Source organism: Lithobates pipiens, unplaced genomic scaffold (genome assembly GCF_037356315.1).
Source record: "Lithobates pipiens isolate NorthernLeopardFrog02 unplaced genomic scaffold, aLitPip1_a1.2 Scaffold_3, whole genome shotgun sequence".
Taxonomy (NCBI): domain Eukaryota; kingdom Metazoa; phylum Chordata; class Amphibia; order Anura; family Ranidae; genus Lithobates; species Lithobates pipiens.
The window spans coordinates 400,514-414,435 of NW_027507790.1; the positions used below are offsets into that span (position 1 = coordinate 400,514).

General features: G+C 41.1%; 1 protein-coding gene across 1 annotated transcript; it reads left to right on the top strand.

Moving 5' to 3' along the window:
- The first annotated feature begins 8,900 nt into the window (after positions 1-8,900).
- Positions 8,901-12,461, top strand: LOC143940078 (olfactory receptor 5P58-like). The gene has a single exon (XM_077461124.1). It carries the CDS (start codon positions 9,419-9,421, stop codon positions 10,346-10,348), a length of 930 nt encoding a protein of 309 aa, XP_077317250.1. The 5' UTR covers positions 8,901-9,418; the 3' UTR covers positions 10,349-12,461.
- The last annotated feature ends 1,461 nt before the right edge of the window (positions 12,462-13,922 follow it).

Here is a 13,922-nt window from a genome sequence, read left to right on the forward strand (position 1 = left end):
CAGCAGTGATAAATACGTGGTAAATAATAAGATATTAATATGCCACTAAATTGATAAGTGTGTTGAAAAATTAACACAGTGAAGTTAATTGCATGAATGAAAATAAATAAAGTGAAAATACGGTGACCATACAGTGTAATAACCTCAAATAAATATGTGATAATACCAGGAATGTAAATCCATAAAATAGGAGATATTACATAAATAAATAAATATTAAATAAATCAATGTGCTAATTATTTCCCCAAAAAAATGCATATAAATCTCAAAGTTAGCCCCAGATAATCTATCTAAGAGCTATAAATGCTATAAATGCAGTCCACAAAGTGAAAAAATATATTACTAGAAAAAATTAAAAAATTAAAAAATTAGTAATTAATAAGTCCACAAAATCTTCACAGCAAAAAGAGTGCAGTAGGTGGAAAAGTGACTGGTGCCCAGGAACAGATTTTCAGGTGACTTTCGTGCTCGCCCCCTTTAGCTCCCCACTCACCGAAACGATGAGCCCACACAGGGCAGTCAGGCCCGTAGATATCACACTGCTGACGTAGATGCGCTGATGAGAGATTATTTGCAGAGATTGTAGTCCACTCAGGTCCTGATGAGCAGGTGAGAATGATATTGGTATTCAGAGTTTCCTAGCGTGCGTTTCGTCCTGCGTTCCACCTAACACACGTGACAATGTGGAAGTGGCGTGCGTGATTGCGTCATACGCGTTTCATCATAAGACGTCCTCAGTGACGATAACACGTGTTCTCTGTATTACGGGAGCTGACAATTCATTATAGCCGCGAGTGATTTTAAATGACTTTTTTTCCTGCAGAAATGGCACTTTGTGCAGGGACAGTTCTAAGCACGGGAAACATGCGCCCCTTCACAGGCATACTATAGACACCCCCCAGGTACGAAATTTAAAGGAATATTACACTTTTATTGTTTCACTTTAATCATTATTAAAATCACTGCTCCCAAAAAAACTGCAGTTTTTAAAGCTTTTTTTTGAATTGATACATGTCCCCTGGGGCAGGACCCGGGTCTCCAAACACTTTTTAGGACAGTAACTTGCATATTAGCCTTTAAAATTAGCACTTTAGATTTTGAACGTTGGAGTCCCATAGACTTTAATAGGGTTCTAAAGTTCACACGAAGTATGCTATATAGAGTTTAGCAGCTCCGTCCAATCTTCTTTATACATTCGACAGACACCATAAGCCTTCAAAGACAGATTCGACCGTAATCCATGTGGATTTTCAGACGAATGCAATTTTTGAACGAAAAACTACATAAATAAAAACAAATTTCGGGAGTAACTAAATAAATTTATTTTTCGGACGAAAACGAAATTCCAAAACAAAATATTTCACTCTGCACATGTCTAGTTTGTAAAGAGCAAAAAACAAAACACAAAAAAAAACAATGGGTTTACAATTCCAGAGAACCAAAAAATTCCAAGCGGCCTCTAGTAGTTTCAGAGTTTTGGCTTGTGACCAATGGAACATCGGTCACCATGGCCTAATCGTAAAAAGATGTTTAACATTTATAGCTGAATTTCATACACACCTTTAAGTAAGGGCTCCTGGGAAATGTTTATATCTGTAGTGTCTTCTTAAAATCCCAACTATGATTTATTGTCCCATTTTTGGGATCTGCAAGGCAATACCAGCTTCTAAGATACAGAGATGTTGAGAAATGTATCATATTCGTGTGGCTGGTATGCTTTGGTTTCTTATAAATGTGAAGTTACTTTCCTTTGCCACTATATAATAACTGGAAAAAGGACATTTTGAAGATGCTGGAATTACAATTTTAATACCTTTCTTCAGCTGCCCAGAAGTAAGCTATAACATAATTGTCAAAATCCATTTATTCTGGTCATCTGGTTTTCCAGAGGGAATACTTGTATATTGAGGACTTACCAGGTACAACAATTTTACAATATATTTGGGTATATTTACAGCATGTTTAAGCCAATGTTTACTATTTTTTGGCAAAATTTTGAGGACTTCTTTAAAATAATGGCGTTTTTCTCCAAATGATCCACAAAAATGTTTTTACAGTTTCTAATGAGTGAGTTGTTTTTATGTCTAGTAATAATTTTGTCTTGGTTTCTTAATCTGTGTAGACTGTCAATATGCAATAAGCATCTATGAAATCAGACAATCAACATAATTGGTTTCTTTTTAGGCTTCATGCACATGGAGATTTTGCTGCTTTCAATTGTTTTTCTATTGAAATATCAACAAAAACATTGTAACAAAGGTACAGGTTAAATGGTCTCTTTACATCAGGTGTAATACTACATAATATGTCACAATGCGTAGAGCAGAAAATAGGGTCTAATGTACTCCCAATGGCCCTTTGATTACATTTGTCAGTTCCTGAGGGAGGAGAGGACTCCTCATTCCCAACACCCCTTAAAGGCTCTAGCTGTGTGCTCTAGCTAATGAACACCAGCGTTACACCAGAGGGGGGTGGGGTCACCCGCACGTCACTGGGCAAGCCCGGGTTTCCCCTTGTGTCAGAGGGGGACAGGGTCACGTGATGGCTGGCCCTGTCCTCAGCTAAGAGACCTGTCAGGCTGCTGGGATTCCCGCGGTGTCCCCGGTGGAGACAGGATGCGCTGGACATCATCGTTGGACCCTGGACCTGGAGAGGAGAGATCATCCATCGCTGGACCCCAGAGAAGAGATCACCCATCGCAGGATACCGAGAGTGGATTACCACCGCTGGAATCTTTTTATTTTTTTTATTTTTAATAAACGGTGTTTGTGTGTTTTTTTTACAATTTTTTACACTTTCTTTGTGAAATGGTAGGGGTACATTGTACCCGTTACCAATTCAAACAGGGCGGTGGGGATCTGGGGGTCCCCTCTGTAAAGGGGGCTTACAGATTCCGAAAAGCCCCAACTCACAGACTCCCACAACAACCGGGCAAGGGTTGTGGGGATGAGGCCCTTGTCCCCATAAACATGGGGACATGGTGCTTTGAGGGGTCACAGACCCCCAAATATCCTCCCCATGTTGAGGACATGTGGCCTGGTATGGTTCAGGAGGGGGGCTGCTCTCTTGTCCCCTCCTCTTTTCCTGCAGCCTGCCAGGTTGCATGCTCGGATAAAGGGTCTAGTATGGATTTTTGGGGGAACGTCACGCCATTTTTTTTTAAATTTCGTGCGGAGTTCCCCTTAAAATCCATACCAGACCTGAAGGGTCTGGTATGGATATTTGGGGGGAACCATACGTCATTTATTTTCTAATTTGACGCAGGGTTACCCTTAATAACCATACCAGACCTGAAGGGCTTGGTAATTGAATTTGGGGGGATCCCCACTCATTTTTCTTTTTTTTTTGCTATCAATGACTTTCAATGACTGTTCTCTGTATTACCGGGAGCTGAAAATTCATTATAGCCGCGAGTGCTTTTAAATGACTTTTTTTCGTTCAGAAATTACACTATGTGCAGGGACAGTTCTAAGCACGGGAAACAAGCGCTACTTTACAGGCATGCTATACACACCCCCTAGGTACGAAATTTAAAGGAATATTTCACTTTTATTGTTTCACTTTAGGTATTATTAAAATCACTGCTCCTGAAAAAACGGCCATTTTTAAAACTCTTTTTTGCATTGATACATGTCCCCTGGTGCAGGACCCGGGTCCCCAAACACTTTTTATGATGATAACATGCATATAAGCCTTTAAAATGAGCACTTTAGATTTTTCATGTTCTTGTCCCATAGACTTTAACGGTGTCCGGATGTTTGAACAAATTTATTGCCTGTTCTGATGCGACCCGAACCGGGGGGGGGGGTATTTGGCTCATCCCTACTCCCCATATAAATGTTGTGATTTTGGATTGTAATTTCCTTAAGTTGGTCCCTGGTGATGGGGATAGGAAGCGATCGAAATAGATAGAGAATACATGGTAAAAGGGTAATTTTTATGGAATTGACCCTGCCTAGCCAGGAAAGGCCCAGTTAATCCCAATGTGAGAGATCATCTTCCAATTTGCAAAAGATTGGTGGGAAATTAACAGTATATAGTTTGTCTATTGAGGCAGTAAGGTTAATCCCTAAATAGGGGACTTCTGTCTCATTCCATCCAAACCGGAAGTTGTCTTTAAGCTGTGCAATGAGGCGGACTGGTAAGTTGACATTCAGTGCCAGGGATTTCGAGTAATTACCTTGAGTCCAGAGACTTTGCCAAAGTCATCAAGCACCCTACAAATATTTGGTAATGATGTGAGTGGTGAAGTGATGAAAAGCAAGATATTATCAGTTAAAAGAGCGCATTTGTGGGTATGCAGACCGCATTTTACCCCATGTATATCAGGGTTGTCTCTAAGGTCTTGATGACCATGGCAAAGATCAGTGGGGACAAGGGACATCCCTGCCTTGAGAATTGGGAAGGGTTTTGAGTAATATCCCTGCATTTTAATTTTTGCTTACGGGTTGGAGTAAAGTCCCCCTATTACGTTCATAAAGGATTGACCAAAGCCCTATTTTTGTAAGACTGGAACCTGGGGGCCCCTTTATCCAATCCAGACCCCGGTAGCGGAACTATGTCTATTGCTTTCCTGATCTTATCTGGGCCCTGCCTCCCAGGTATAAAGCCGACCTGGTCCTTGTGAATGTAAAGACCAACAAAGTTGGATAAAGTTGGATATTCTGTCTGCCATAATTTTCGTCAAAATTTTGAAATCATTATTTATCAATGATATAGGTCGATAATTAGAAGTACAACTAGGGTCCTTGCCAGGTTTAGGTATCACTGTGATAAAAGCTGAGTTCAATGCCTTATTGAGTTGTACTCCAGAGCGAAGTTGATTAAAGAAGCAGGCCAAGTAGGGGGAGATTGTTGAGGAGAAGTGTTTATAATACAGGACTGAGAAGCCAACAGGGCCATGGGCTGAGTTATTTTTAAGATCTTAAATGACCTGTGAAACTTCCTCTGCTGAGATCGGGGCCTCTAAGCTATCCCTGTGATGTTCCCTGATCTTGGGGATCTTCAGTAAACCTAGGAAGGAGTCAGTCAAGCTGGGTGAGGGTTCCTTCCCCTCCCTACTGTACAAGGTGAGGTAGAATTCATGAAAAGCTTCCATGATTTTCTGGGGGTTTTGTGTAAGGGAGCCATTCCGCAATTTTATTTTAGGCAAGGTATGAGATTTTAGTTTAGGAGTTAGCCTTACATGCTAGTAGAGAACCCATTTTGTCTTTTTGGTGCTAAAATTGCCCTACCTCCCATCGTAAATTTTTTAAGGTTATGGCAGTAATAGCCAAATTTAGGGCTGTGCATGCCATTTCCAGTCTTTCTGTGGTTCCGAGAAGGGTTTGCGTTTATGTTGTTTGCTTAAAGATGATAATTCCCTCTCCAACCTGTCAATATTTAGTTTGTGAGCTTTACATAGCCTAGAGGACATTTGGATCAGTTTTCCCCTAATGGTGGCTTTATGTGCTACCCACAGAGTGGTTGGGGAGATGTTATTGAAATCATTCAATAGGAAATATTCCTGAATATCTTTTTCGATTTCGCTAGCATCAGTGCGGTTGCTGAGGATTGAGGATTTCAGTTTCCAGTTATACCCTGATTGCTGTGGTGATGGTCCGTTGATTATTAAGAGGAGGAGGGAATGGTCCGACCAGGCAGAGTCTCTTATGATTGATTTCTTTACCAGCGGGATATGATTTTGCAGAATAAAGAAGTGATCTATTCTGGCAAAGGTATTGTGAGGGCTAGAATAGTGCTTATAATCCCACGCCTTCAGGTTCATTTCTCTGCAGACATCGACTAACCCTTGGTGGTAAATTTGTCTAGCCATGTTGAGGCTATGTCTGGTGAGACGGATATGGTCTTTGCTCGGAGGGTGGGTTTTATCTGTCCCTGCATCAAAAGCAATGACCAAGCCTTCAATAAGTGGGGCTAGAGTATGGAAGAGAGGCTTTAAGAATTTAGATTGACCCCTATTTGGTGCATAGTATGAGATGAATGAGTAAAGCTGGTTGTCAATGAGACCCTTCACAAGTAGGAATCTGCCCTTATGGGTCTTTAAATTCAGACACCAGAGAGAACTGAGATTTTGCGGGTGAAGAACAAGCCTACTCCTTTAATCTTGTTGTCAAAGTTTGCTAGGTAGAATCTGGGAAATTTAGGGTGAGTGAAAGACATGGTATAAGATTTTGGGAAGTGTTTCCTGAAGAAACAATATGTCTATTTTTTATTCATGGTAGTGTTGGAAAATTTAACGGCATTTAATAGGAGAATTAATCCCCTTCATATTGTGTGAGGCGATGTGTAGAGCACGTATATGAGTGGAGAGATCAGCAATGGAGCAGCTTAGGAGGAAATGTCGATGACCCCCAATCACCTACCTTCCTATTGGAGAATGGTCCAAGGACGAGAGATGCGATTAAGTCTACCATGTTATCTTCCAGGATCCTGCAGAGGAGCAAGATCACACACATCACTGAAACAAAGGAAGTAAAGGACAGAAGAAGCAGAAAGAAGACAAGAGAAATAAGGGGTGAGAGTAGGCTCCAAGGGTAGGGGAAGAATATTTCCACCGTACCCTGAGAGACAATTATGGTGTCCCCCAACCAGTGGGGGAGGTTCCCGACTAGGAGCGAGAAAATTTAACTGCTCCGAGTGCAGGAGGAGGTGCATTAGTACTGCTCCGCCCACCGCACTCCCAAAATTATTGCTAAAATATAAACATGAACAAACAGGGTACATTCCCCTTAATAACTGTAACATGTAAACCATTAATGAAAATTAAACTAGGGTAGGGGTGATACTCATTGAGGATTTAGGAATTGTGAGATAAGGCACTATAATTCGGGTGATGATCCCTCCAAAGAGGGATGTGGGGATCAGACATCCGGTCGAGGCTGTAGGGTGAAATCCCAGGGAGCTCCAGGGAATAATGGATCTGAGGCCTAGTGGTCAATTTACTGTTTGGTTACTGTTGGGCGGGATAAGCGCTATGAGTGTTCCCTGGGGAAGTGTGAGAACAGCACACATGACCCAGAAAGAGACGGCTCTAAAAGAGTCAAATATTCTACCAATACCCAGAGTTCCAGAGCTATATAGAGGGCATATTGCACCCTATTGATCGGACCTAGGTTCAGTGCAGTAAAACCAGAGGAGCCTTGAGGAGGTCCTTGTCCGATGTAGATGAGAGCCCGTAGAGGGGCTAAAAATGACCTGACAGTAGGTTAGCAGTGCGGTAAGTCATAAGTCATAAGAGGTAGGTCTGAACAGAAGGGGAAACGGGAGCTCCTTGAGGTCCTTGAGGTTAGTCAGGGGGTGAGCCCAGATGGGCATTAATGCAAAAGGTGCCCAGTGGGCCCTATTCCAGAAAGAGGGTTGTTAGGAAATAAATGAGGAAGTACTCCAGTTCAGGGGGGTAATCCTTCCTTGGCTTTCTTATTTCTAGGCCTCTGCCACAGAGAGGTGAGTGGGCTAGATGGAGGGGGTCGTTTGGTCATGCTGGAGGTGGAGGACTGCATTGGAGAAGGTGGGTCTTTGGGAAGTATGTCAAGTTTCTGCATCAGGTGTTCCCCTTCTGTGAGTGTAGAGAATCTGAAGGGCTTGCCATTAAATTCAAACTTTAGGCTAAAGGGGAAAAGCCACCAATATTTGATGTTCTTCTGTGTCAGTACTGTAAGAAGGGGCTCGCCTTTTCTGAATGGTGAAGGGAGAGATATCAGCATAGATTTGGACTGAATGTCCCATAAGCTGGATCTGTGGGGGGGGGGGGGGTGCGAGCTCTCCTCATGATTTCCTCTTTAATATTGTAATAGTGTGGTTTGACCACAATGTCACATGGCAGTCCATCAGCTCAGGGCCCAGGGCCCTGTGGGCCCGATCAAGCTCCAGTTTGTGGGCTCGGCTTGTCTGGAATCAGTCTTTTAATGAGGGAGTGTACTGCTTCTGGGTTAATCCTTCTCAACCTATTTTCAAGGTCGTCAATTTTGGCTATGGTCCCCTCTAACTGGTTATGCAATTCTTGGAAGTGATCAGTGTTTTGGTTCCCCCGATCTATAATGGCGTCTACTTTATTTTTAATACTCTCAATGCGAGATTCCAGAAGTTGGAGATACGATTTAATGGCAGAAGTAATTCTGGCAGCAGTTTGAGCTAGGCCCCTGTCCAGCATTTCTGAAAATCTTGTAAACATAAGTGAAATGTCATGGGGCTGTGAGGTGTGCTGGCCCATCTCCTGGTAGGTCACATTAGGCCTTGGTGAGGCTGCAACTGAGGAGGACATGAACATGTCATTCAGGGTCTGGTTCAGGAGGGACACCATGGTGGCTGGTGATGTCGGGCCTCCGATCAATGTGAGTGTAGGGGCCCCTCCACTTACCTCCTCTTGTAGTGAGTCCCACCAGGGAGATGAGACAGGGATCCCTGTGTGAGCTGCTTTGTGTAGTCAGTTTAGATGCAAACTGTTGTTAGTGAAGAGCTGCTTTAATGATGTGATTTCAAGGTGTGCGTATGTTTCATAAAAAACAAGTTATATACTGTGAAACCTCTTTTAACAATGATGAACAACGAAGTCCTTTGTGGTTCATATTGTTTTGGAACTTCAACAGAAAATTTACAAGTCCACAATAAAAATAAGATAGTTAAAGCTGGAAACGGAGAAAGGCAAAACCAAGAATTTAGGACAGATGAGGAAAATATGTATTTATGATATAGATCAATTAATGGTTAATGTAGTAAAAATTTAATGAGTTGTGTAACAGAAAAAAACACAAAGGGCTTACTAGCAATTTGAAAGAATTCTTTGGGGACTTTATTAAAATCTGTGTTCTCTATGCCACTGTGCACTGAAACCTTCTAATTACCTACCAGGTTGACTATAAATAAGTTAGTATCTGTCATTAAACTGGTGAGTACATCAAACATGAATCATTTGACCATATTTTCACTTCTTCAGAGGAGACTACAAACAGATAGAACACAGTTGTCTTATTCTCTGAGATGAATTGTAAAAAAGAAAAGAGCTTTAAATATTCATGGTAGCTATTCCGTATAATGTAAAGGATCACAGTTATAACAATAACTGTATTAATATGATTATGTATTCCTAGAAAGAAAAAAATATATTGTATAGGTACTTTTTTCTGTTCGAACTACTCATTAAGAACACTTTTAAACGTGTATACGCATTTTAACTAATTATTTCTGATGTACAGTATAAAACTCAGGTAACAAGGAATAAGCTCTTAAAATCATTGTGATGCTTGATATGTTTGAAAGACTTACAGAATTATATTGATAAATTCTATTGACTGTAATATTATTTCTGCTTATAAGCTATTGCTACTTTTTTTTTACTTTGCTTTTGTGGATACCTCTTAATATTTAATATATCTTATCTCATTGTTCACATTCTTCATTAAACATATAAAATGAAAGTATGGCAATGCAGAATAACACAAAGGTTACAGACTTTATTTTGCTTGGCTTCTCCTTGACTCCGGATTTAAAAAAAGTTCTCTTCACCTTAACACTGGCTTCCTATTCTATTACCTTGTTGGCCAACATGCTAATTATTACAATCGTTCGTGTGAACTCCCAGCTTCATATACCCATGTATATTTTTCTCAGTCACTTCTCTCTGATGGAAATGGGCTACACAACTGTGATCATCCCAAAAATGTTGCAAGGTCTCTTGTATGAGACTGTAACTATATCCATACATGGGTGTCTGACCCAGTTTTACTTTATATTTTTTTCTGGTTCTCTAGAAAATATTCTTCTGGCTATTATGGGATATGACCGTTACCTGGCTATTTGTAATCCTTTACGTTACTCATCAATAATGACCCACTACGTTTGCTATCAATTGGCCTTTGTATCCTGGATAGGTGGATGTCTTATTCCCTTAATGCCAACAGTTTGGGTGTCAAAGTTATTTTTTTGTGATTACAGAAAAATTGACCATTACTTTTGTGATTTTGGACCCTTGGTGAAGTTATCCTGTTCTGATACCTCAATAGCAGTCAAGACGTTCTTTGGACAGGCTTTTATACTAATATTAAGCTGTTGTCTTGTAATCTTAGTGTCATATATCTTCATTGTGACCACCATTCTTACAATGTCTTCCACTAGAAGTCGTCGGAAAGCTTTTTCTACTTGTGCATCACACCTTACAGTTGTAACTATATTCTATGGAACCATTATTTTTACATATGTAAGACCTTCAAATGGAAATTCATCTTACATAGACAAAATCATATCTGTATTTTATTCTGTTGTGACCCCATTGCTCAATCCTATCATTTACAGCCTAAGAAATTCAAGTATTAAGTTAGCAATACAAAACACAATAGAAAAACAACTGTAATTTCATGTAATTACATCCATTCAGAATAATCTTTAAAAAAAAAAAATCTATTCTAATAGCAGTTAAAGCTTCTCTCCATGCAACCTCTCCCCCTTATAGCCCCTCTCAACTCTAACTACTCGCTGGCAAAAAAAAACTAACAAAAAAAAACAACTTGAAGGGTCCTTTTACTTACTTAAAATCTAGTTATCTGACATTCTAGTCTCAAGTCTTCATTAGAAGAATGGCCAGTGCAGCCACTTCAGCAGTGCTGAATTACAAAGCCCCCCCACCCAGGGAGAGTTAAGGTGAGCCTAGAACTGCTTCATCAGGTATTTCAACAAAAATACTTGAGGAATGAGAGGGTAATTAGAAGAATGGGAGTTGGAGTTGGTGGTGGTGTGGAGGGGGAGGGGGTTGTTGGTTGTTAAAAGTTTACCTAGCCAAAGCCTTGGTCTTTAGAAAATGTTTTTGGTAGTTTACCAGTACTATTACCTTTATGTTGCATAATTCACAATTAAGATGGAAAAGGAATAATTTGATGTAGACTGTGCTAAATGCATGATTGGCCAATTAAGACCTATGTTGATTTACATTCCTGTTTAATGCAGAAGTATTTTAACTAGGACAGAGTTGCGTAGGGTTGGGGGGAATCTGTTAAAAAAATATGACTATGATATGATCTTGCAGTCATTCTAAAGACCCACGTAATACACTTCTTGGCAGGATTGTCTTTCAGTTTATGTAGTGTACCAGATAATTCTCATAGACTTCTTTCTTTTCCATCCACAAATGGCATTAGGATTATGGTACCCAGGGGTACACATTGGAAGACTTTAGACCATGGGTGCTCAAACTGTGGCCCTCCAGCTGTTGCAGAACTACCCAGTCCCATGAGGCATTGCAAGCCGCTGACAGTTACAAGCATGACTCCCACAGGCAGAGGCATGAAGAAATTTTATAGTTGTGCAACAGCGGAAGGGCACGGGTTGAGCACCCATGCTTTATACCCTGTACCCCTGGTTAACCTGATAAAAAGTGACATTTATTTTTAGCGTCCAATGAGATGAGGAAATTACTGTCAGATGGCTTAAATAAAGATTATTTTCCTTGTATTTAAGCCTATTCTCTGTCTCCATATGTTTGAAGCCCAATGTGCATAATCCTATATAACGGTGTATGACATGGTGCTATCTTCCTATAGACTCTTGTATGTTGTTACAAATGTTTCTATATTGTTAAACAGTTTTATTATGGACAGTGTGAAGGATTAAAGAAGAACTGCTTAGTCATAACTTCTATATAAAAAGTTACATTTAGTTCAGTTTATCCCACACCCAGGATTGATGCTGTTTCTTGTAAATTTACACTTTTATTTACCTGGGATAGAATAGCTCTGTATTTTTGTCCCACTGTGGCAAGCGAATCATTAACAGAATACAAGGTGTCTGTGGTAGGGCCAGTGCTTTATTATTTCATGCCCTAGGTAAGACTAACACTTCCCAATGGCGCCCAACTGTCTCGTTCTGCTCCCCAGTGTCCCCTCCCCACTATCTTCAACTGCCTTCCCAGCTGTGCCTGCCTTCTCCGGCTCCCCAGTGTCCCCTCCCCACTGTCCTCCTCTGCCTTCCCAGCTGTGCCTGCCTTGTCCGGCTCCCCAGTGTCCCCTCCCCACTGCTCTCCTCCACCTCCCCAGCTGTGCCCGCCTCATCTGGCTACCCAGTGTCTCCTCCCCACTGTCCCCCACTGCCTTCCCAGTAGTGCCTGCCTCATCTGGCTACCCAGTGTCCCCTCCCTATTGTCTTCCTCCACCTCCCCAGCTGTGCCTGCCAGACAGACATTCTTCAGCCCCTCCTGTTCCGTGGCCAGGCTAGAGGGGATTCAACAGCCATGGCTGCGCCCCTGAGGCAGCAGTGCACCCTGGGCAGCTGCCTAGTTTTCCCTGGTCTGTGGATGGGGAGAAGGGGGGAAATAAATGATATAACAAATTGTGTATGAGAGCCGGGCTAATATACATAGCAGGCTGGAAGTATAGCCCAAGCTATTCTTTCCGACATGAATGAAAGTGTACATTTATAAGAATTGGCAGCAGTCTCAAACATTGGATACACCTCATTAAGAGCAACTTTTTTAAAGCAACAGTAAAGACTTAAAACCATTTGCCTGGAGTTAAGCTTTCATGCTGCAACTAACAAATGATCGTCCTTGTCTCCTGTCTTTAAAAAAAAAATCCATTTAAAATTTGCATTGTGAGTTCAGATGTATGCTCTTATCTTCTTTTATTATAAGACATACAGTTGAAAAAGTATTCACACCCCTTGAATTTTTTCACATTTTGTCATGTTACGACCAAAAACATAAATGTATTTTATGTGATAGACCAACACAAAGTGGTGTGAAGTGGAAGGAAAATGATAAACGGTTTTTACATTTTTTTACAAATAAATATGTGAAAAGTGTGGTGTGCATTTGTATTTAGCCCCTTTGGGTCAATACTTTGTAGAACCATCTTTCGCTGCAATTACAGCTGCATGTCTTTTTGGGGATGTCTCTTCAAGCTTTGTACATCTAGAGAGTGAAATTTGTGCCCATTCTTCTTTGCAAAAAAGCTCAAGCACTGTCAGATTGGATGGAGAGCATCTGCGAACAGGAAATTTCAAATTTTGCCTTTTGGATTTAGGTCTGGACTTTGACTGGGCCATTTTAACACATGGATATGCTTTGAGCTAAACCATTTCATTGTAGCTCTGGTTGTATGTTTAGGTTTGTTGTCCTGCTAGAAGGTGAACCTCCGCTCCAGTCTCAAGTCTTTTGCAGACTTTAACAGGTTTTCTTCTAAAGCCCCACATACACTATCAGTTTTTCGCCTGAGTTTTTCGTTCAGATTTACCAAAACCATATAATATGAGGTCAAACCTTAGGAGTTTCAGTGTGTATGTAATCAGGCAGGACCTTGCACTACATGGTTTTGGTAAACCTGAAGGGAAAAACTCAGCTGAAAAACTGATGGTGTGTATGAGGCTTTAGATTGCCATGTATTTGGCTCCATCCATCTTCACATCAGCTCTGACCAGCTTCCCTATCCCTGCTAAAAGGAAAAGCATCCCCACAACATGATGCTGCCACCACCATGTTTCACGGTGGGGATGTTGTGTTCAGGGTGGTGCACAGTGTTAGTTTTCCACCACACATAGCGTTTTGCTTTTAGGCTCAAAAGTTACATTTTGGTCTCATCTGACCAGAGCACCTTCTTCCGCATGTTTGCTGTGTCTCCTCCACATGGCTTCTCGCAAACTGCAAATGGGACTTTTTATGGCTTTCTTTCAACAATTGCTTTCTTCCTGCCACTCTTCCATAAAGGTCAGATTTGTCAAGCGCAGTACTAATAGTTGTCCTTTGGACAGATTCTCACACCCGAGCTGTGGATCTCTACAGCTCCTCCATAGTTAATATTGGCCTCTTGGCTGCTTCTCTGATTAATGCTCTCCTTGCCCTGCCTGTCAGTTTAGGTGGATGGCAATGTCTTGGTAGGTTTGAAGTTGTGCCATACTCTTTCCATTTTTGGGTGATGGATTGAACAGTGCTCCATGAGATG